This window comes from Macrosteles quadrilineatus, unplaced genomic scaffold (genome assembly GCF_028750875.1).
Source record: "Macrosteles quadrilineatus isolate MER2022 unplaced genomic scaffold, UCM_ALF_1.0 Scaffold_4__1_contigs__length_99947679, whole genome shotgun sequence".
Taxonomy (NCBI): domain Eukaryota; kingdom Metazoa; phylum Arthropoda; class Insecta; order Hemiptera; family Cicadellidae; genus Macrosteles; species Macrosteles quadrilineatus.
Window position 1 is genome coordinate 16,334,522 of NW_026542597.1, and position 21,811 is coordinate 16,356,332.

At 35.3% G+C, this 21,811-nt stretch overlaps 2 protein-coding genes across 4 annotated transcripts; one reads left to right on the forward strand and one right to left on the reverse strand.

Moving 5' to 3' along the window:
* Positions 1–1,342: 1,342 nt before the first annotated feature.
* On the reverse strand, positions 1,343–7,540 carry LOC128992143 (V-type proton ATPase subunit E-like). Its single transcript, XM_054415579.1, has 5 exons — positions 7,407–7,540; positions 5,378–5,553; positions 4,486–4,654; positions 3,586–3,678; positions 1,343–2,293 (listed from the first exon to the last, which is right to left on the reverse strand). The coding sequence occupies exons 1-5, from the start codon at positions 7,437–7,439 to the stop codon at positions 2,084–2,086; spliced, it is 681 nt and encodes a 226-aa protein (XP_054271554.1). The 5' UTR covers positions 7,440–7,540; the 3' UTR covers positions 1,343–2,083.
* An 85-nt stretch (positions 7,541–7,625) lies between these two features.
* LOC128992142 (CCR4-NOT transcription complex subunit 2-like) lies at positions 7,626–21,434 on the forward strand. Of its 3 annotated transcripts, none has more exons than XM_054415575.1 (8): positions 7,626–7,830; positions 11,648–11,919; positions 12,100–12,332; positions 16,154–16,332; positions 17,491–17,584; positions 18,824–19,085; positions 19,579–19,686; positions 20,998–21,433. In XM_054415575.1, exons 2-8 carry the CDS (start codon positions 11,660–11,662, stop codon positions 21,209–21,211), a joined length of 1,350 nt encoding a protein of 449 aa, XP_054271550.1. In that variant the 5' UTR covers positions 7,626–7,830; positions 11,648–11,659; the 3' UTR covers positions 21,212–21,433. The 3 variants fall into 3 exon arrangements, with proteins under 3 accessions (XP_054271550.1, XP_054271553.1, XP_054271551.1); XM_054415578.1 differs by having other exon boundaries at positions 7,629–7,830; positions 16,175–16,332; positions 20,998–21,432; XM_054415576.1 differs by lacking the exon at positions 7,626–7,830 and adding an exon at positions 7,988–8,187 and having other exon boundaries at positions 20,998–21,434.
* Positions 21,435–21,811: the final 377 nt, after the last annotated feature.

Sequence of the window (21,811 nt, forward strand, 5' to 3'; positions counted from 1 at the left end):
TGTAGGAGGTGACAAAGCTGGGAAATTTTACGTGATGAAGCCATTGTTGTTAAACATGTAGTATCATAGACTTACTATTTTCCAAGTTGACTCTTCTTTTTTTGTAAAATGTATAGCCTGTTTTGACCTATAGGACTTAGGTTGAGAAAAGACAAACAGTTCTGCTGCCCTCAGCTGAACTTGGAAGATACTAGCCAGCACTTGACTTTGCTTCTCTTTGCTTTTGCATGCTGCGTTTACCACAGTTTGTGGACCCCTCACTCACACTTGTACCCTTGACCTAGTACCACTGGTAACAGAGATCTGTGACTGAGTGGACATTTCGTATTGCTTCATCTTATATTTTAATAATTCAGAAAAAAAAATTTCTTTGTTGCCAATTCTTTAATTTGTGATTACTCCAAAACAAATTAAATGTTTTTTCCTACAGTCACCCCACAAAGTTGGCTTCCTTGTACTGTTTATAGTACAGAAAGCTGCTAATTGCTGCATATTTATACTTTGTCGTACGGTTTATACTTTGGCACACATCAGGATTCCAACGAAACAACACAAAACAGCGTGGTTCTATTATGCACGTAATCCGTGTACGCTTGGAAATAGGTTGGCAACACTTGATAATAATACTATGAGCAGCTGATTGACTATTATAACTACGATTTAACCTGTCATTTCGTGTTTATAGTTTCGGTATTTCTGAACTTTCTGGACTTTTCTTTTAAACGTTTTTAAAACATTCCTACTATCTTAATAAACAAGAAAAAACCTTTAAAGCATTTTTTTTAGGCGCATAAACCACTTCTAATTACAAAAACATACGGAACTATATTCTCAAGTCGCGTAGCACATTTCTTGCCGAGGAAAAATAGCGGAGTGATACGGGCCGGGGACTACTTTCTCTAGGGCACCTATTTGTGTTGCCAGCTGAACCTAAAAACGTGTTGTATAGTGTTTGAAGGACTAATTATTTATATGCTTTATAGTGACTGTAGGAAAAATATAATGTGTAACACGACAAAACGCCTTTGCTGCACTCGAGATCATTCCTCTCGTAAACATTGCTCTTGTGTGCAGCAAAGTGCCACTTTGCCCACTAGTTACACAAATAACTATTGAGTTTCACAGACTGTTTATGTAATCAGGGAATTGATGAATAATAACTTATTTTTAAAGTTTGTTATGTCAAGGTTTTTGCCGGATTATCAAGTATCTACAGTACTTCTATACTTCAGTACTTCTACTTAAGCTTGTAGCGCAGCAACCAAATACATCACTAACAATCACCAGTCAAACCAATGGACTGGTATTCCAAGAATATTTCCAAGGAAAATAAAAACAAAAATTAGTGCCCAATAAACTTTTTACTAATCAACAAAAATCTTTACGACATGTACATATATACAATTCAAATTTTACTATGAAGCAGATTTTCTGACAACTTTAAGATGGCACCAAATCCAACACCTATAATTTTTTTGAATAAAGTATTGTGTTAACACTGGTTCTGGTTTACAATTAACCGGAAAAAATACTTAAATCACAAACATGCATAGCTCATACCACCCTATTTAACATCCCTAAACGGATTATAAGTTAAAGAATACTGTTCCATTTACAGCTAAAATAAAATTCATGCTATTTAAAATCAGTTTAATCAACAATACAATAAATATGAGTAGATGTGTATAACACAGTAAACTTGTAAAACACACTTCCTAAAAATTAAAATATAGTTTTTTTGGCAACTAGTAAATAGCTTTCGTCTATTGGTGGTTTCTTGGCAGTTTAATTGATGTAAAATTACTAAACAAACTGGAAACTAGGATAAAATGTACTAAAAACTTAAATAACCTAAAAGTGCAGGAAGACTCAAAAGGGGAAACTAATAAAAGGCTGAATATATTCAGGGCGAATAACACTAGTCAAACTATCCCATGCTTAATCTTTTTCCATTTAGACTTTTCACCAATGGATCAATATAATTTATAATTTTAACTAAAAATCTCAAAATTGTTAGGCATGGACTATCTGGATTCTATTCTGAGTAAAGCAAAGGAATGTTGAGAAAGTTCTCGTAGGCAATCTAATCGGTAAACTTTCTGTTGGTGTTCTTGCCGAAGAGTGCGTTACGTATCTGAGGCACCAACTGTTGTGCTATGAGGTCCAACCTGGCTTCCAGAGTGTTGGAGATCTTTATCTTGCCTCGTTGAGCGAGCAATTCAACACCTCCACAGCTGTCTTGCGGCAGAAAACTCTCCGAGTCCACCTTCAGGTTGATCTCCTGGCCAGAAACCTATAGAACAGTAAAAACTTAGTAGATTAGAAATAGTGGGATCATCCTTAATTGTTTCTAAAATATAAAATACCCCCGCCGCAGCAAACCTGCAGACTAAGCGAATTTCCATTTGACTGATTGGATTTACACTGAAATGTCTACTTAAATATAACATTTATTCCCGATTTAAATAGAATTAGTTTAAAAAGTACTTAGGTTTGCTGCATCAGGGAGGGTAAAACTGTTTTTTTTTTTTTTTTTTTTTTGTAAAATGTTAATAGTTAGTAAGAAATAAAAAAATTTCCAAATTTGATCAAAATATGTTCATAAACAAGCAAACTACAACAGTTTACTTATTCTCCATAAGAATAACATGGGTATTTTAAATTTACAATTTTTTTGAAATTTTCTCCGTAACCATTAGGCGCATAATAACGCTTCAATATACTAAATTATTTGTTTTTTTAAGCTCTACAAAATGGTTTAGAAAGAAATTGCAAAATTTTATGTTTTTTGAGTCAAAAATGGGAAAAACCTATTTTTACCCCATAAAAACCCCCATAAGCCCCCGTTCCCATGGTCCGATCATGCTGGATCGCGAACTCGTTCGAATAAACGTAGGTTTACACGTTTGTACCAAATTTCATCAAAATCGGATCATTTTTGCTCGAGTTATCGTGCTAACGTACACATATATATATATATATATATAAATATATATATATATATATATGAATTTGAACGAATGGTGTTTTTAGCCTCTAGGGACCTCAAAACGAAAAAAAAAAATCAGTCCCGCGTCCAGGTCTTACCATGAGTACTACGGTAATAGCTTATTCCCTATATGGGAAATTCGCTAAAAGTTGAGTCAGAATGTGTTTACAGCCTAACATTTTAAATAAAGGGTATCGATCAACATACTGATATATGATCCTCCCATTTGCTTAATTATATTGGTAAACCGAGGGAGTTACTATGAGTTGTTTTGGGGAAAATCACAAAAATGTTAATAATTTTAGAACTCTAACTGTTACGGCATTGGGGGTTATACCGTTGTTTTGAGGGTCTAAAGGACTATAACCTACTAAATTTTTACTAAAATTATAAGAGCCGTTTTTGTAGAAATCTTTTTTCCCTATTATTATATGGGTAGCTCACTAAACATTTTTTAATGAAGAAATGCGCCTGGAGATCCCATAGATTAGTACGCACACACCAAATGTCATCAAAATCTAACCATAGGTGTTGACGAGAACAATACAAACGTATTTGTTTGCCAACCCAACAAATAGGGTATTACTAGCTTTTACCTTGCTGAATTCTTCAGCTATGGCAGGGACGATGCTCTCAGCCAAAGGAATATCAGCTTCACGCACTCGCAGGAGCACGTTTGGTTCCAACAGCTAGAAAACATCAAATCAGCATTTAATTTACAACATTTGTTTAATTTACACGGTAAACTTTTGTCAGTTTTCTACTGTTACTAAGTTTGACCCTGAAACTACAGATAGTGTTCAAAATGGTTGAGACATTGATCATTCCAATATTGAACAAACTCCTATACAAAGCATGAGCCGGGATGGTCTCTTTTGATTTTTTTTATTTAATATTAAAATAAGATTCAATATTTAACAGTTATAGTTTCTTAAGAACAATGGACCATTGTGCTCTACGTTACATGCTTAATGTAAGTTAAATGTGTTGCCTTATTGGCCAGCCAAAGAAAGGTTAAAGAGTCGAGTTATAAATAGGCCCTACTTCTGAGAGGGGTTTGGTATTTTAGTAAAATAAAATAGTTGATTTATTTACAATATCCCGAATAGGCCTATCCTTAGCCACTACAACCAAAGAATTGTAAAACCGTTGCAACATGTATTAAATTTATTTAATTACTAACTTATGACATTGTAGAAGTTTGTATGCCATACCAGTCATTACAGTAACCACAGTTGTTAAAGGAGAAATTGAATTTTAGACTCTAGAACACTATAAAGTAGGTTCATCAATGTTATTTTTTAAATATAAATGTTCTACAGTTGGTCCTTGTAGATGAAATGTCTACATCAGTAACTCACAATCAATCATCATAGGTAGGGTTTGAAACCGGACATCCGACACAGAATTCTCTTGCTCTAACCAATAAGCTACGTCCATTAAAGAGCCTTAAGAAAAGTTGCAATCATAAATGGCTTGACAGAAAATTTACAAACCTGTAACAGTCCTTGAACGGTCAAGGCCTTAAGAACCTCTGAGTATTTTGCTGTGTTGCGGCTAAACTCAGACAGCCTCTTGCGTGCTTCATCCAACACGGTACGAACATGATCCTCTCTCACTTTCAACACCTTCAGTCGAGCTTGGTTCAGCATGTTTGATGACTGACTGTAAGCCAAATGCATATTTGTGGATAAAAAAAGATCTATTAGCACTGAAACACTGTTTTTGTTATCTAGTTAAAATGCATTTCAGCACTAAAAATTAGAGTAAGCCTACGGTTAATCTATTAATATTTAATTAAATTACTAGGCCTACAATACATTAAATTTAAGAAGTGACTAGAACAGATGAACAGTACAACTAAAACAACTAAAAATTTGAGTGACGAGGACTATTAAGTAGTTCTAATCTATTCTATTGTAGTCATTGCATCAATCCTGGAAACAAAAGCTAATAAATGATTAATCAACTATCATTATTTATTGATGCTGATATATTTTTGCCAAATTAACTTCTACATTTGTCCAATAGCAGCATTTATAATGGTTTTGGTATCGCCAGTGCTCGATTTAAAAAAATGATGTGCCGGAACTGTAACCAAGGCCCTATTTAATGTGATTTGTATCTATTTAGCCTACGCCAATAGTTTTATCTTTTCGAAAGAGATGAACCAGTACAGTATTCAATTCCACCGCAATCCGCTGAAAAATAAGCACTGGGTATCGCCAAGGCATTGAAAAATGTTGTATAACTTAATTAGGTTTTTACGCTATAGAATGAAACTTAACAATCTATTAGTTTCTATATTACAAACCACTTACACTGCCAGGAAGGTGGGAAAAGAAGGAAACAAAGGTTTAGGAAAGGTTGAGAAGTTAACAAACATACATTTTTTTCTGAAGTTCAACTTGTTTCTCTTTTCTTTCATAGTATTCCATGATCTTGAGACGTTGGTGCTGAACAAGCCTTCCCTTCTCAATGTTGAACTCTTCTTCAGCCTTTGCATCGATCTCTTCGGCCTTTTCATTGGCTTCTTGCTCAATGAAAGCCATCATATGTTTGATCTATAAACAGAATAGGCCTAGTTAAAAAGGGGTTGACATTGTTAGGTCTTAAAAACTTTGCTGGAAGTGAGTCAGAAAGTTCTTAAATGGCTTAAAAGCCTGTCTATTTAAATGGACTGCAGTGAAAGTTATTTTAAAGTCTACAAAATGTAGTAGGCTACTGTAAATAAGATAAAAAATATACTGTTTGACCTAAAAATTAACTTACCATTGATTAAATGTACCATTTTAATATTTATTACAATATAATAAAACATAATTTGTAGTTTTGATCACTCAGGTGGCTGGCTGTAATGCCCCCTGTTTTTTTTAAGCAAACTTGAGATATAGCCTATTTCACATAGGTTTTCCCTGCCACACAGGACAGTGGTGTTGCAAAAAAAATACTTACCCGTTTAACACTAAGAGTGTTGGCCAGCAATACTGGTACCACTGGCCAAAAACACATTTATTCCATAAAATGTTATCATCGTGGATGCTATAGGTCGGCCGGTTAGAAAACTACCTCCTCGTAGCATTGGTGCGAGAGAGAGAGATACCGAGCTGTAGGCGTGAGACAGACTATGGCTCTTCCCCCACTCCGCTACCGCCCCACCCCCACCCTTCCCGAACACCTTAAATATTAACAGCAATTAAATTATACAGCTTTTATCAAAATGTAAACAATTACGTTCTTCATAACTTGAGAAAAATAGGTCCTGCAAAAAATATTGTATAGCCAAAATCGCACCAATATTTGAAATTGAGCATCATGAAATGTTATTTATCATTGTGTAAGCAGTTCCATTTGGTAACACAGGATTCCAACTCCCACGACACCGGGGCGGCGACGTGTCGGTGTCGTGCCGGTGTGGTGTCGTGCAGTGTGAAAACGGCCATTGGCAGAGAGGGGGAACATACCCTCCCTCGCCGTTACCTCCCCTACATGCGCTTAAAATTTCGCGCAGGTCGTTTTCTAACCGGCTTACCTATAAGTGTGTATGCATTAGCGATTCAATTTTAACTTGAATGAACCACAATTAGAGTCAAGAAGCCGTTGTTTGTGAATAAAGTTAAATTAAGTTCTTCCACAAACCCCAGTCGGGTCCTAAGTGAAAGCTGCGCTTTTTACAACCATGCTCTAAGTTAGCCAGTCTTTTTCCAATGAGAGGATTTTTAAGACAGTTCACTTTATAAATCACAAAGTTTAAAATCAGCTTTTATAAATGTTGACCCGTCCTATTAAATTTACCTAATTGGATTTTTAATAGGGCATAGATAAAAATAAGTATCCGCAGTAGTGGTAAACCAAATCTTTTCTAACCAAAAAATTCTCAAGTCTTTGGTCTAGATAGAGAATACAAGCTCTAACCTACATTTCAAGGCCATCATAACTTAGTAGGCTTGAATTAGGCTAACATTTATTATATAAAAAATCATGCAACATCAGCAACTTAAAATGTTGATTCTCAGTCAAATGTTTGAGGGTACAAAGATAATGAGATTTTTTATCAGGAGTCAGATATGTAGGTAGCCTAACTTATCTTCTAACAAAAATGATGTGGCTTTGGACTATCCTGACAGTCACATGACTTGGGAGAGCCTATCTTCCCATTAGAAAAGAAGTATCCCCGTCAATCAAATTCCTAACTTTTTGCAACAAATGCCATTAAAAATTATTTTTGTAATCATAAAATAATCGTGTTTGACTTAATGCCAGAATAGTCGAAGAAGATAAAAGCGTCTAAAATAGAAGCTGAAATTTCGGGTCTTAGTACAGACACCCAGTTGGAACAACTGATTAGGGAAAGGATATTTATTGCTTATTTTGGATATAAAATTAGTAAAATTTTTAGCGTAACTGGAAAACATACCTGCTTTTGTACGTCCGCATCGCTTAAAGCCATGATTGATTGAAGTTAAATACGAATTTCTAGAAATATAAATAAAATTGTCTGAGAATGTAGACCAAGCCCTGAAGAAGACGATGTCACAGACAGACAGGCAGAAGAAAAATCATATGATCGAGCTGGAATACTGTACTCAAGGTTAGTTTGGTTTCAATCAATATTTTGTTTTATATTTTTTATTGGCTTGTTAAAAATAAATCAGTTAAGATAATAGTTAGTTTTCAAGTTACAACTAAAAATGTTATAAGAAAACCTTTTATTTTTACGTAATATTTTTGGTAGTTAACTGAACTCAGTGGTATTTGGCAAGCAGTGAAAAACATGGATGGTTTCTTGATGTGGAGTTACAGTTAACAGTTAATTGAAAATAGAAACTCTCGATCATAATGTAAGTTTTTTGTATTAGTGTGCTTTTTTAATCATGCGTGACTCAATTTTAAATTAAAAATATAGTTTCATCGTTCTGTTACTTATTAATGGAGGGGTAGCCTAAAAGGTTGGGTACACAGCTTCCATCTTTGAGACTTCCTGCTTGTCCAGAATACGCGTATAATTTTGCTATTGTTGTATTTTCTTTTTAAGTATTTGCGTAGTCCTGTCAAAATTTTAAAAGTTCAAAAAGGGTTATTTTCTTAAAATTCCCCGCTTCATTTTTACACATTTTAATGGTGTCACAAATAGTTTTAACCTTTATTTTCTTCGTAGAACCGTGGTAGGATTTCATTGAGTAGGCCTAGGCCTAAGTGTAAGTTACTTAGGTTTATAAAACTGCAGCAGGGCTTAACATAGATGTACTCTTTCAATATGCGTTTAAAATGTACCGGATATTTTCATATTATAATCTAACTCACTCACGCAACCATGTACGATTTCAAACCCTAAGAAGTAATAATTCCAGGGACTAGACAAAAAATAGGCTAGGCTTTGTCCATATCTCTTTTTGAGTAGGCTACCTCTGTAAGTTTAGTTTTAGACTAGATTTGAGCCACAGCCTATTATTTTATCTTGATTATCAGTGCAAAATAAATTATTATTGGATTAATTTGAAGGTGTATTAAAAATATTGAGTTTTATTTGACTCTTTAATCTGATTAGGCCTAACTTAAGCAGTCTTCTTTCAAACAAGGACAAAACATTAAAAGTTAGGGTAATTCTGAGCAATTACTTGGTCAACCCCAAACTTTTTCATATTTTACTACGGTCATTAAGTTAGGATGTTCTTAGAAAACAAGAAACATAACTTAACTTAGGCTATAATTCAAGTCCCGCAAGGTTAGGTTAAACTTAGGTTAATTCATAATGATCCTGGAGGTATATGAATTATATTAGGCCTATATGATAGGTTAATGTATGAATTAACCTTACCTAACATAACATAACGGTACTGTCACAACTGGCCTTCCGCGCGTCTCCCGCAAGCCACTGTTATCGCGTAAGTTTGACTTTGAACCTTCTTAACTTATTGCCCGGCAACCTGTACAATGGCCTTGCGGCGCTTGAATTATATGTTTCTTGATTTCTGATAACATCCTTAAGTATGACCGTAGCAAAATATGAAAAAAATTTGGGTTGACCAAGTAATTGCTCAGAATTACCAAAGTTAGTAGCCTAAACTTACATGTACTTACCTAACTTAAATAGTTTTGTATTGAAGAGATGAGTTCTTGGAACCCTCTCGATGCTCACCGTTTATGGTACGGTACTGGCAACGTCGGTTTTAAGTTTAACTTAAGTTAACCTTCGATGTAGCCTACCGAAATCATCGATATTTTCTGCGCAAGAACATAGATATTTGATATTTTATTGTAGGCTATGGTTTTTTACTAAAGTTACAACAACACAGACGTTTGGCTAAGCGTTGGTAACTTAACTTAAGTTAGTTTCTAACGCTAGATTTATGTTCTAACTTAGACATCGAGATTCTGATGTTAGATTCTAAGCTAAGACCGCTCAGGTTCTTTATTTATTATCTCCTCGGCATTTAACTTATCAGTTTAGTTCTAGGCCTAAGTACTTAACTTAGGCCTACCTTCTTACAAAAATTGTTGGCTATGACATTAAGTTAATAAGTTAGGTTAGCAAATTTAATGTTTAATTCTTGTGTAAGGTACCTACCAATATTTAATAGGTCAGACCTAAAAAAATAAACCTGTCGTTTAAAAACAGAATTTGTGTTCTAGACAGGCAGTTTCTCTTCCACATTTCCAAAAATCAAAATATCTGACGTAATTGATTAAAAGTTATGCAGGGCCTGGAGTGATGCTGCCTTTACCTTACCTTTACCTTTACCTTCGATGTCTTCTCCACAATCTGGTGATTGGGGAATCGTCAATATTTTATTGAAGTAGCTTGATGAGCCCTATTTGAGGTGTTGGCGTGTGTGTGTTCTTCAGTGTATTCTGATAGTGAGTAGTAGGGTCTTTCTGTTAAGTACCCTTATAGTGACTTAATGAAGATGCTTCGCTTGTTTATCTGTTTTATGGGTTGTGGCAGGAGATTGTAGAGGGATGATCCCGAGTGAGATGGTGATTTACTGGTTTTGTTCAGTCTGTGGTGTGGAAGGTGAATGTTGTTTTTGTTGTGGGTGTTGTGGTTGTGTGACTGGATCAAAGGATTGGATTTGAATTTACTATGAGGATTATGGTCTCCAGGATGTATGTGGATGTGATGGTCAGGATCTTGTGGTTCTTGAAGAGCGGCTTGCAGTGTTCTTGGTAATTTTTCCGGAATATTGTTCTAATGGCCTTCTAAATCACGAGTAATTGGTCTAATTTGTTCTGGCTGAAGATCCCCAAGCCACAATGCCGTATCTAATGTGACTGGCAAACAGTGCATGATATACCATAAGGGCTGTTTTTTCATCAGTTATGCTTCTTATTCTTTTTATTGCAAATAACACCTTGGATAGCTTCTTGCAGAGGTGGTCTATATGTGTTGATGCCAGCTGAGGTGTTGGTCAACTATGATGCCAAGGAATTTAGTTGAGCCTGCTTCTACGAGTTTTCAATTGTTGGTTTCAGTATTTTTTGTGCATGTGGGTGTGAAGTTGATATGCAAAGTTGCTTTGTTATTTATTATTAGTTGTAGGGTTTACAGATGGTTGTTACCGTAGGCTACTTGATCTATTGTTGAGTTGATGATGCGACTTTCTATTTCCATTTCTCACAGTTGGGGTTATTATTGTAGTGTCGTCTGCAAAGAGCACACGTTTTTGGGTGCTGTTTAGTTTGTCTGGGAAGTCATTTATGTATATGAGGAATAGTAGAGGTCCTAATATTGAGCCCTGAGGTACACCTCTTGTCACTTGTTTGATTGATGATTTTACTATATTGATTGATTTGAGGCTGTAATGATTTATTTCTGTGTACCGGTATTGAGTTCGGTCTGTAAGATAGCTTTTGATCCATTTTATGGCTTGATTTTGAATTTTGTATTTTTCTAATTTTCGTATAGGCCTAAGTATTTTCCAGTCTAAGGAGTCAAATGCTTTTTGCAGATTGATGAATTTGCCAGTGGCCGTTTGTTTTTCTTCCCAGATTTCCGCAATTTTGTTACAAAGGTCTGCTATGGCTGTTGTGGTACTATAAGTTTTTTTCTGAATCCATGTTGGCATGACGTGATTATGTTATTTCTTTCCGGGTGTGCAATAATTTGATTGTGTAGCTCTTTCTAGTGCTTTTAAGAGAAATTCATTACAAATGAATTTGCTTTTGGCACTCTACTCTTATCTAAGTCTAGTCCAGTTCGTGACAGTTTATGATTCGATACTTCATTGGCCTTACAAAATTGTTAAAAACTGGAAACGCTCTTTTATATATACCTAAGTTCATATAACATAAACATTTCAAATAATCCAAATATAGGTACTGTACCTATATTTGAATATAGGTAATATAGATATAGATAAATTTCAAAATAATTCACTTATTTCGGCGCACTTTTTCAAATGCGCAGACTCAGAGACCGCAGCGCGTGTAATGGAGGGTTAAGTTAGCTTATTATATGATTACACTTGTTTTCCATTGGGAAAACTAAGTTAAGATAACTAAGTTCTCCACTTTGATACAATACGGTAGCATACGATAACTTATAAAATTATTTGTAGTCCGGACGTTAAATACATAGGACATAATGTAGGCCTATTTAACAGGGTACTTGATACTCTGGTTTATGCTTGTTTTATTTATGTTTAATGTTTGTTTTAGATATCGGTGGCCATGGCCAACCTTAATTTTCAACAACCGCCTAGAAGTATTGCGAACCAAGGTCTTTCGAGGACAGGCTTTGGTACAAGTTCTCTCTCTGGTCATGTTACGCCTACGTCTGGAATGTTCCAAGGTTCAAGCAGCTCGTTCACTCCTCAACAACTGTCTCCGAACAGAAACCTCCCTCCAATGACCAACAGAAATTTGTTTGGCCAACGAGCTTTTCCGGAGAGGAGGCCTGTACCTGCGCTAAGTTCTGTGATGCAAGAATGGTGAGTTTTACGAAAATAATATAATAATCTTTTTGTCTCCAGGATTGATGCAATTAGGTGCTAGTTTCAGTACATATTATACAAAGTCAGTCCATAAAGATATTTTGCATTGGCGCTGTTTGTCACAGATTTTTCACTTCCACACTTCATTTTTATAATGTTTGAGCTTGATTTTTGCAGGAGTTCAAACCCAATGGGAAGTATGGGGAGTTTTGGGATTCCCCAGAATAGAACGTTCGGATCTCAAGGTGCTATGAGCAACTTCCACTCTGTGTTCGGAGGAGGAGGCGGAGGAGATACCAGCACACCTCCACTATTAGACTTGTCTCTCTCTGAGTTTCCGTCGTTAACCAATCGAGGGCAAGGCGACTCCATGCCACAACCTAGCACCATGCCTGGCAAACAACCTTATGGTAAGTAGCAGCATGTTCCTTACAACTAACTAAATCAAACCTTGAAACAACGAATATGATCAGACTGAATGCGTGGTTTCCCTGAATTTCAGAGTAAGTAAAAAGCTATGCAACTGTCAGGAAAGCTAATGAAAAATCAGTAGTCAGTGAAAAACGTACGCAATGATATATTTTGTCTCACACTAATAGTTATTGTTGAAAAGATTATTAATTGTTTAACATTACGTAAAGTGATTCTGTCTATTATAGGCCTACCGGTTAACGGCGGATGTTTTTTTGATGGACAAAATATTTTTTTATATCAATAGGCTATCATTATTTTGAGCAGATGATTAACTAAGGTGCCAAGAAAAAAGACAATGAGATTAGGATAAGTAAAACACTTTGTTGTTTAGCGTTGTTACTGACCCAGACCAGCGATTCTTTAGCCTGCACAATTTATTAAAAGCACAATAGTTAAGTACAACGGGGTTTACTCCATCAGAAATTGTATGTCTCTTTATCAGGATTGAACGGCCGACCTACAGATATTTTAGGCAAAGCAGCTTAATCGCTCGCTACCAAGCTACGGTTTATCAGCTTAGTTTTGGAATAGTTTTGTCTGTTAATCTATTTTGTTTTGTTTATTCTGAGACACTAAGTATTAAAATATGTATAATTTTAAAATAAAAACTTCACCAATATTTTCAAAATTTTTAATTTCATTAGGCCTTTCGCCAGTATAGCTGGCAAAAGACCTCATGAAATCAAAAACTTTTAAGATATTGGTGAAGTTTTTATTTTTTATTTATATTCATTTCAATATTACCAGTGCTTCTTGAAGATTAAAATATGTGTCTTTTTTTTATTTGTCAGTTAATTACAGAATTTACCTACAAAAACACATAAAAAGCTTTGTCATTTGATTTTTGAAAGAGGTTTTCACTATGGCGAAACTTGTGATGCTTCATATTATTTTAATTCAATGCTAATAACAATTACATGAACAGTTTTATACAACTCACATGTAAGGCATACAAATTTTCTATGAAACACTACTCCTCCGTTAATAATGGAAGGATTTTTAAAATCAACGTGTCAAAATTATGTATTTTTTTGTGTAGACGCCCCCTTTCACCAATTCCTGTAATAAAAGTCCTCAGGCTTTGCCCTACAGGCCATCAAAATCCCAATGTACATTTCTTATGAAGAAAATATACTAACCCAGCTGTTATGCTTCGTTCAGCTATTTAATTAAACGAGTGCACCTGTTGCTCGAATTCGAGCAATTGAAAAGTATGGTATTACCGTACAGGCGTTATTTCAAAACGAATAACAGTCATAGTTAATTTCTGAAGAGTCAACTCAAAGATAATGTTATAAATCACTCCACTCCAGTTATCGAAACTGTAAACAAACTCACTCTGAAAACGGATGCTCTTGTGGGTATCACGTGTTTACTATGAACAGCTGTAATCAATACAAATTATTCGTTTGTTTAAGTAAACAAAATATTTTTTTCATAAGAAATACATTGGGATTTTGATGGCCTGTGGGGCAAAGGCCGAGGACTTTTATTAGAGGAATTGGTGAAAGGGGGCGTCTAAACAAAAAATACTTAATTTTGACACATTGTTTGTACAAATCTGTCCATTATTAACGGAGGAGTAGTGTTTCGTAGAAATCACCTTCATGTATTATATATAAAGATTCAACTATCTATATACAGTGTGTAAATTAAGTCTGGCACACATTTTTTATCTTTTTTTCTATAGTAGATAGAAGAAATCAATTTGCGGGACTGATTAATAACAAATGCTAGGCACTTTTTACAAATTTTGAAAATAAAAATTCCCTTAAGGGCAAGGGGGGGTGGGAGGTAACTAAAGATTTTCAAATGACAACCCCCATCTTGTGACCCCTCATTTTAAAGGTATTTGGAAGACAAATTTAACGACGTGTCTGAAAATGTTTTTTTTTTTGCATCCTGTCTAATATGGCGGCTTAAAATGTACTTAGGGTTGAACGGGTGAATTAAGTCTGAAACATATTAAAAAATTTTCAGACACATCGTTAAATTTGTCTTCAAAACACCTTTAAAATGAGGGGTCACAAGATGGGGGTTGTCATTTGAAAATTTTTAGTTACCCCCCACCCCCCTTGCCCTTAAGGGAATTTTTATTTTCAAAATGTGCAAAAAGTGCCTAACATTTGTTATTAATCAGTCCTGCAAATTGATTTCTTCTATCTATCTACTATAGAAAAAAAGATAAAAAATGTGTGCCAGACTTAATTTACACACTGTATAAAGACAAAAGTACCCATGAACTTTTGAGAAAACTACAAGTCACACCCCCATAAACCATATACTTAAAATGTTCGTCATGACGAGAAACCTTGCGCAAAATTATCCATTATTTCATAAATTGCCCTATAAGGTCGTAATTGCTTTCCAAAGGGAACTTTCCATTTACCTAATGTTAAAAATACCACAGCTGTTATTATTTGTTTGTATTACCATTACTGTATTCTGTTTTGTTTATTTCATCTTAACTTAACCAATCAATTAAGATTAATGAAGATTTGTTTCTTGGTGCCATGTGGTCAATGAATTAGACTGTTGCATATATTTTAAATGCAATACACTATATAAAGTGATGGTAATACATTAATAAATCTGCATTTAAATAATCAATGAGTACGATTGAGCTTTGCCTACACGTTTGCCTGAATTTGTTGTTTCAAGAAACTTTTTTAATCCTAGGTTTAAAGAATGAGCTATGAATTCACAATGATTGAGGTTTCCATCACATATTTCTACCTACCTAAGTTTGCTCATACATAAAAAAATACTAAATTTATCCAACTCAATGCAAGCTAATGGTTTTGGTGCTGTAACATAAGGTGCTGTCATGAGTAGCCTATAGAAATTAATTTACATTAGTTATCCTTAATTTTGAAAACCATTACACATTGCCTTAGAATGTATGCTTGTAAGGTTTATGTTTAAAAGTTTAACCAAGAAATAACCAATAAATCGAGTTGCTGAAGAGTTAGCCGTAGGATTCTATAGGATGTATTTCAAATGGCAGTACGCGACACTAAGAACATTAAGCCCCGCATTACTCCATATATTTTTAATTTGCTTACGTTTTTAAACTATAATTACTACCATACCAATATCAAAATACAAAGTACCTACATATTACATGTTAAAATATCAATCTTTAAAAAGCATAATGTAAAATGACTTTAGTACCTTCACGAGAATCACAAGGAAAGTTGACTCAACATTTTGATAGTAATGTACAAAATGACGGAGCACAACTATGACTTGACTATGATATTTTACCTGTACCCAGTAAACATACTTAGGTACTTACTTACTCCCATGGCCATTTGTACCTGAAGTGGTACTTGGCCTCACCAACACACTGCCTCCACGTCGCCCTGTCTCTTGTGGTATCTTCAATGACTTCCATCCTGGCCATATCTTTCTTTACTTCATCCGCCCAGTGTTTCCTTGGTCTCCCTCGTGGTCTTCTCCCCAGTGGGTCACTTTTCCATATTTGATAAAGTGTGCTAGTACCAGTAATCACATGACGTTTCTAATTATGTTAATAGCACAACTATGACCCATAAGAGCTGTACTCTAAGTGAACATAGAAAGGAGTAGGCTGTAGCTAAAATCACTGTAAACGAGTGTAACAGATCTTAACATTTACACCGACAAATCACAACTCGATCAATCAACTGGTTTTTAGTTTGTTACTTTTTATTTTCGTTAAACCTTATTTACCACACATGTTTGACGTAATCCTTATTGTTGAATGACTCTGAAGTGAATTCCGTTGGTGTCGCAGTGGGTATGGTGAAGCAGCCGACGTCAGAGTCGAGTGAGTTCACCATGAGCAGTGAGGACTTCCCCGCACTACCCGGCACGGCCAGTACGGAGGGTCCTTCGCCCGGCGGGTCTGTGGTTAGTGGTGGAGGAGACAAGACTACCCCCGCCTCCGACCAGGTAAATACCCTGCCTACGTGGTTGGCACACTCTGAATAAGCAATTGCTGTTGGTTAAAAACTTGGAATAACAAAAAGTTGATTGAAAACTCTGAATAAGCAATAAATGACTTCAATTGCTTCCCTGCATGTGTCTCCCAAGATAACCGTTTTTCAGTATTATATTTGTTTATCGTAAGAATTGTGTGTTTTACATTGGTAATGACGGATCAAACCAAATTGGATCCGATAATTTATCACACCTGATTATGGACTCCATAAGTCTGAAACTATAGTAGTGTATACAAAGGATCCTTGACGATGCAAGGTAACATAATCATAATAGCAGGTGATAAAAATTTCTAAATAAGCAAAAGTTGATGATTAAAAACTCTGAATAAGTCAAATTGACAATTGATAATGGAAAACTCTGAATAAGTAATATTTGATGATTGGGCAAAAGCTAAATATAGTTTTACTGATTATTTTTGTGTGTCTACTTACAGTTTTTTCACACTGAAGATTTTGACTGTATAAGGGTTTTGAAGTTAGGTTAGATTATGATGCAGTTTATTAAGCCATAATTAATGAATCGAGTTGAGCAGGAAAATATTTTTGTACAATTGAAATAGTGGTATAAACACAGTAATAACTTCAAAACTGATTGCTCAAAGCGAGCTGCTGAACAAGGTTAGAAGCAGAATTTGAATCCTTACAAAATTGCCAAATTTTGGTCACACATTCAAAGTTAACTTGCAAAATGCATGTTATATCATCAATGGAACCAATACTGTTTTTGTATAACATTGCTATGCTACTGAAATATCAAATCTGTTTATTTACTATTCGATTAAAAGATGGGGCATTTGCCAAGAATTATTAAGGAAATTGACAGGAAAGCAGGCTTACCTTTAAATAAGTCTATAGAGACGGATAAAAAATACTGTACAACACAAAAGAAGAATTTTTTTTGTCACTGACCACTTTTTAAAACCACTTTCTCCAGGAAAATTTCAACTTTTGTGTTGTATATTTTATGTGTCTCAATGGACTTATTTAACGGTAAGCCTGCTTTCCTGTCAATTTCCTTAGTAATTCCTGTTTATTTACTATTGTTTTTTGTGTTGCTTATATTTCCAGTTAGATTTAAGTGTATAATGATGTATTATTCTGTACACAGCCACCTGCTAGTCAAGACCTGGTCAACAGCAGGCTAGTACTCAGCAATGACAAGAGCTTAGCTTTAAAACGAGGCATCCAAACTTCACCGGACGGTAAGACTTCATAATTGTAATAATTTATTACTTAAGATTTGCTTAAGTCACTTAATTGACTTGTAGTTTGAATAGTTTTAATCCCTTTTCTTACCTTTTCCAACTAAGAAAAACCTTTATCTCTGAAAACCGACGATTATCCTTAGATAAAGTTTTGGAAGAATAACTTATGTTATTGTTTCTTGTTCTGATTAAACGTTCTGTTCCTGAATCATGGAACTACAGTTCTGCTGTGTATTGTGTAGAAAGGTCCAAGACCAATCAGTTAATTTGTATTTTTCCTACTTGGTTTTTTGGGCAAAATTTAAAATAAAAATTTTTTTGGGTGAAATGCAATATTTTGTATTTAGTAGATTATTTGTCTTTTTATAGCCATTGCTAATCTTAAATGTTTTTAGTCATACAGAAGTAAGATACGGTACAGAGGAAACATTCAATGGTTTACTTCATTATTATCTCATTTTTAAGTAAGGTTAAGTCTTGTCTAGTTCTATTAATTGCCCCGTTCCGCTCTCCTCTCCCCCCTCACCGTCATACTACATAGCTCACACTGTAGGAAAAGCCTGTGCGCTACAACTGCTGTTGTAATCAATTGCCGTTCGGGCTCTTCCATGCTCGATACTAGTATGTTACCGCCCCGCCATTCCAGAGCTAAGAGCGCACAGTTGTTCCGTAACATGTTTCCTCTGTATTTTTTGTGTGCATGTCTTCTCTGTGTTTTAGTGAAATAACATGTTATTACCCAACCTATAATTTTTTAGTTCTACTTAAATATTCAAATATGTATTATAGGCCTATTTCTCTCTAAAGGAATTGTTTTTAAAATAAAATATGATAAATACTTCTTGTAACCTTGGATGAAATTCTTATTGCCCAGCAAAACTTTGCTAATCAAATCAAACTGATCAATTTTTTTCTCCCCCATTTGAACTTTGTATGTACTGTAGGCCTAATTTAATTTGTAAGGAAACTGTCCATGCCCTGGTCTTGATACCATTTAACTTCAACCTTTTGATAGTTAATATCATTGATTGTAACTAAAAGACAAATGGCTTCTTCTGGGTCCAAAATCCCTGATTAAAAATTGAAGGCGATTACTACAACACTGCCACCCAGACAAGTCATTCCATTTTTTGATTGTGTGTTAATCTATAAACTTGACATCTAGTATTAAATCAAGTGTTTGATACTAAATGTTGTAAGGCAACAGAGTATAAATTACCAGTAAAATTGTTACAGGCAAGGTAACGAATATCCCATCCAGCATGGTGAAGGACCAGTTTGGCATGGTGGGGCTGCTGACGTTCATCAGAGCGGCGGAGACGGACCCCAACCTCGTGTCTCTAGCGCTGGGTCAAGACCTGACAGCTCTGGGGCTCAACCTTAACTCTCCAGACAACCTGTACCCGACCTTCGGTGGTCCCTGGGCGGAAATGCCTTGCAGGCCACAGGATATTGACTACCACGTCCCTCCCGAGTATATCATCAACCACAGCATTCGGTGAGACAACGGGAAATGAAAAACATATCTAAACTAATAAATTTTGGTATAATCGTTTCGTTAGTCGTTTTGAGATGAGCAAACAATTTGGACCGTTTCCGTTAATTTACCACTATGTTTCTTTTACTCTTCTATACTGATATAAACAGAAGCAAAACAGGTTTTGTGAGCGCAATTACTAATAAACACACTGATACTGTTTACTTCAACCTGAGCTAGACACCGTTTTGCACATTTAATTGTAAAATTAAAAATGTGTCCATCACAACATGCAAATTACTAACCAACATCCTCTTTTTGTAAAAATGTAATACGTATGTCATATTATTCAGCTACTAGAAGCAGTAATGTAAATATAAAAAATACATAAAAAAATAACACTACTTGTGGACTAAGAATACTAAACAAGTTTCACAATATTGTTTAGTTGTTGATTATCAATTGAAATAATCAACATGTTTCTTTCTAAACAACAGAAAATGATGTGTTCCAGGGAAAAACTCGCCCCAATCAAGTTGTCGAGGTATAAAGATGATCTCTTATTCTTTATGTATTATACCAACATGGGAGATGTACTTCAAATCGCTGCAGCAGCAGAACTGTAAGTTTTTATGGCTTGAGAGATTTTAGTTATTAGCCTTAAATAGTATAGTGTTATAAATCATACAGATGATGGTGTCGGAGAGATTTTTTGCCACACTGGGCTACTTTAGTTTTAGTAAACTTTCCACACTAGGAATTCGTTGGGAAAGCAGCTGTTTGCCCCCTGCTTGATCAAGAGTAGGGATGTGTCAATTATCGATACCACCGATACTCAACTCGTTCGCGAAGATCATGCTATAGTAAAATTGCTGTGATTTCTCAAGACGACAATAACGTTTCCGTAACTGCGGGAGACCGCATATACAGATTTTTATTTTCACAGAGGATACGCGTCCGGTAACCAGACGTGGATTAGGCGTCCGGTAGTGACGTCACCGGGTTGTGGGGTCCCGGAACGCCATTATCACAACGATACGATATTCGGCCAGCGTTGTTCATGGTGTAGTGGATAGAGTGCTCGGCTGATAACCAAGAGGTCCTTGGTTTCTTTCCTACCGGTTTCTTTAACTTTTTGTCCCAGATTTTGCTTTGAATGTAATTCCTTCTTAACTGTACATCTTTTGTTAGAATTTTTGGCATTTGTAATTTTATGTTATCAAGAGAATTGAGCCTTCATTTGAATTTTTTCATTATCAGCAAGTTTGGTTGGTTAGGTTAGGTTATGACAGTAACTGCCGGACGCCTAATCCAGGTCCGGTTACCGGACGCGTATCCTCTGCGTTTTCTTTTTATGTACACCATTACACTATTTTCATTCTTCTGAAAGTTATTTATTGGTAAATGCTTTACTCTATTTAACTCACTGGTATCCTTAGGCCGTAACGTTTCTGCCCTGCTGCTAAATGTACTCTAACATTCTTAGACGGAACTATTACGCCCATCTGTTCGTGAATCTGGTATAGTTATTGCAAGTATTTTCAGTTTCCTTGGTTGCCTAACATGTTTTGGAAAACAAATATGTAAGTAAAATAGTAAATAATAAATGGGACTGTTGATGTTATGTTTTGTGTCAAAATGACACAACAGTCTCTCTTTCATGGTCAAGTGAAATAGACCTATCTGTAGATAATTGCTAATTTCCTTCCCAATCTTTTTAAGAAGTAAGATAATAATTCAAGACAAAATAATGAATATAGAAGTTATAGCTCTTTTTGTTACTCACTAAAAGAGAAAAAAATAGGAATTCCTGTGTGTAATCAGTTAGTGCAACTTCGGTACCTTTACCAATGGGTTAATCTTATTTGTTTAGCCTATCTAACATCGGTGTTCTCATACGCATCTTTTGTTTAAACAGAGTATGATGTTTCAGTTACACAAGAGAATGGAGGTACCACATGGAAGAGAAGGTGTGGATTACGCAGGCACCAGGGTACGGAGCTGTGGAGAAGACGTCTACGTACGAGCGAGGCACTTACTACTTCTTCGACGCACAGAACTGGCGTAAAGTGCCCAAAGAGTTTCACCTGGACTACAGCAAACTAGAGAACAGGCCCAGCATCCCGCAACAGTTGCATTCTGTATGACAGACTCTAAGTTTACGAATTGTTCTCAGGTTTTTTGTTGTCCTAATTTTTATCTCTAAATTCATTAAGAATTACCATTCCTGTAAAAAAATGATCAATTTTCATAGTTTTTTAAGAAACGTGTTGAATATTATTTTATTTTATTTGTGAACCGATCTATCGTTCAAAAGACTTTTTAGGATATGTTAATAATTTCTTTAAGTTAAATAAAACGTATAATTATATATAAAAATTGCACATTTTGTAATACATTTTTTATCTTGCCCTCTGTCTCTTTCCTGTACTGTAGTTGTTTGTAGCAAGTCCGAGTGCATGATCGAAGTAGTGATTTTGAAACTGAATATGTTAAACGTCTATGTTAAGTAATCAGATCTATGCTATGGAAGTACAACAAGAGTTAAGAAACAATCACTACTAAGGTTACTCGACTGAAATTTTGACTGAAGGACTTCATATTGATGACATTGGGAGAATTAGGCAAACTGTGCCCAATCTTTGGGAGAATCTGTCAATCTGTAACCAATCTGGCAAAAAGCTTGAAAGAATTAGGCAAACTGTGCATTAGATTCAATGTTTTAACCTATCTGCAAAGATCTGGCT

What these genes read in the sequence shown, in the direction of transcription:
- LOC128992143 (XM_054415579.1), bottom strand. Translation starts at nt 7,439, where the DNA reads ATGGCTTTAAGCGATGCGGACGTACAAAAGCAG. An exon ending in CCGTTCAAGGACTGTTACAG is followed by an intron (nt 3,679 to 4,485) that starts GTTTGTAAATTT and finishes GATGTTTTCTAG; the next exon opens with CTGTTGGAACCAAACGTGCT. An exon ending in TAGCTGAAGAATTCAGCAAG is followed by an intron (nt 2,294 to 3,585) that starts GTAAAAGCTAGT and finishes ACTGTTCTATAG; the next exon opens with GTTTCTGGCCAGGAGATCAA.
- LOC128992142 (XM_054415575.1), top strand. Translation starts at nt 11,660, where the DNA reads ATGGCCAACCTTAATTTTCAACAACCGCCTAGAAGTATTGCGAACCAA. An exon ending in GCCTGGCAAACAACCTTATG is followed by an intron (nt 12,333 to 16,153) that starts GTAAGTAGCAGC and finishes ATGACTCTGAAG; the next exon opens with TGAATTCCGTTGGTGTCGCA. An exon ending in CATCCAAACTTCACCGGACG is followed by an intron (nt 17,585 to 18,823) that starts GTAAGACTTCAT and finishes AAATTGTTACAG; the next exon opens with GCAAGGTAACGAATATCCCA.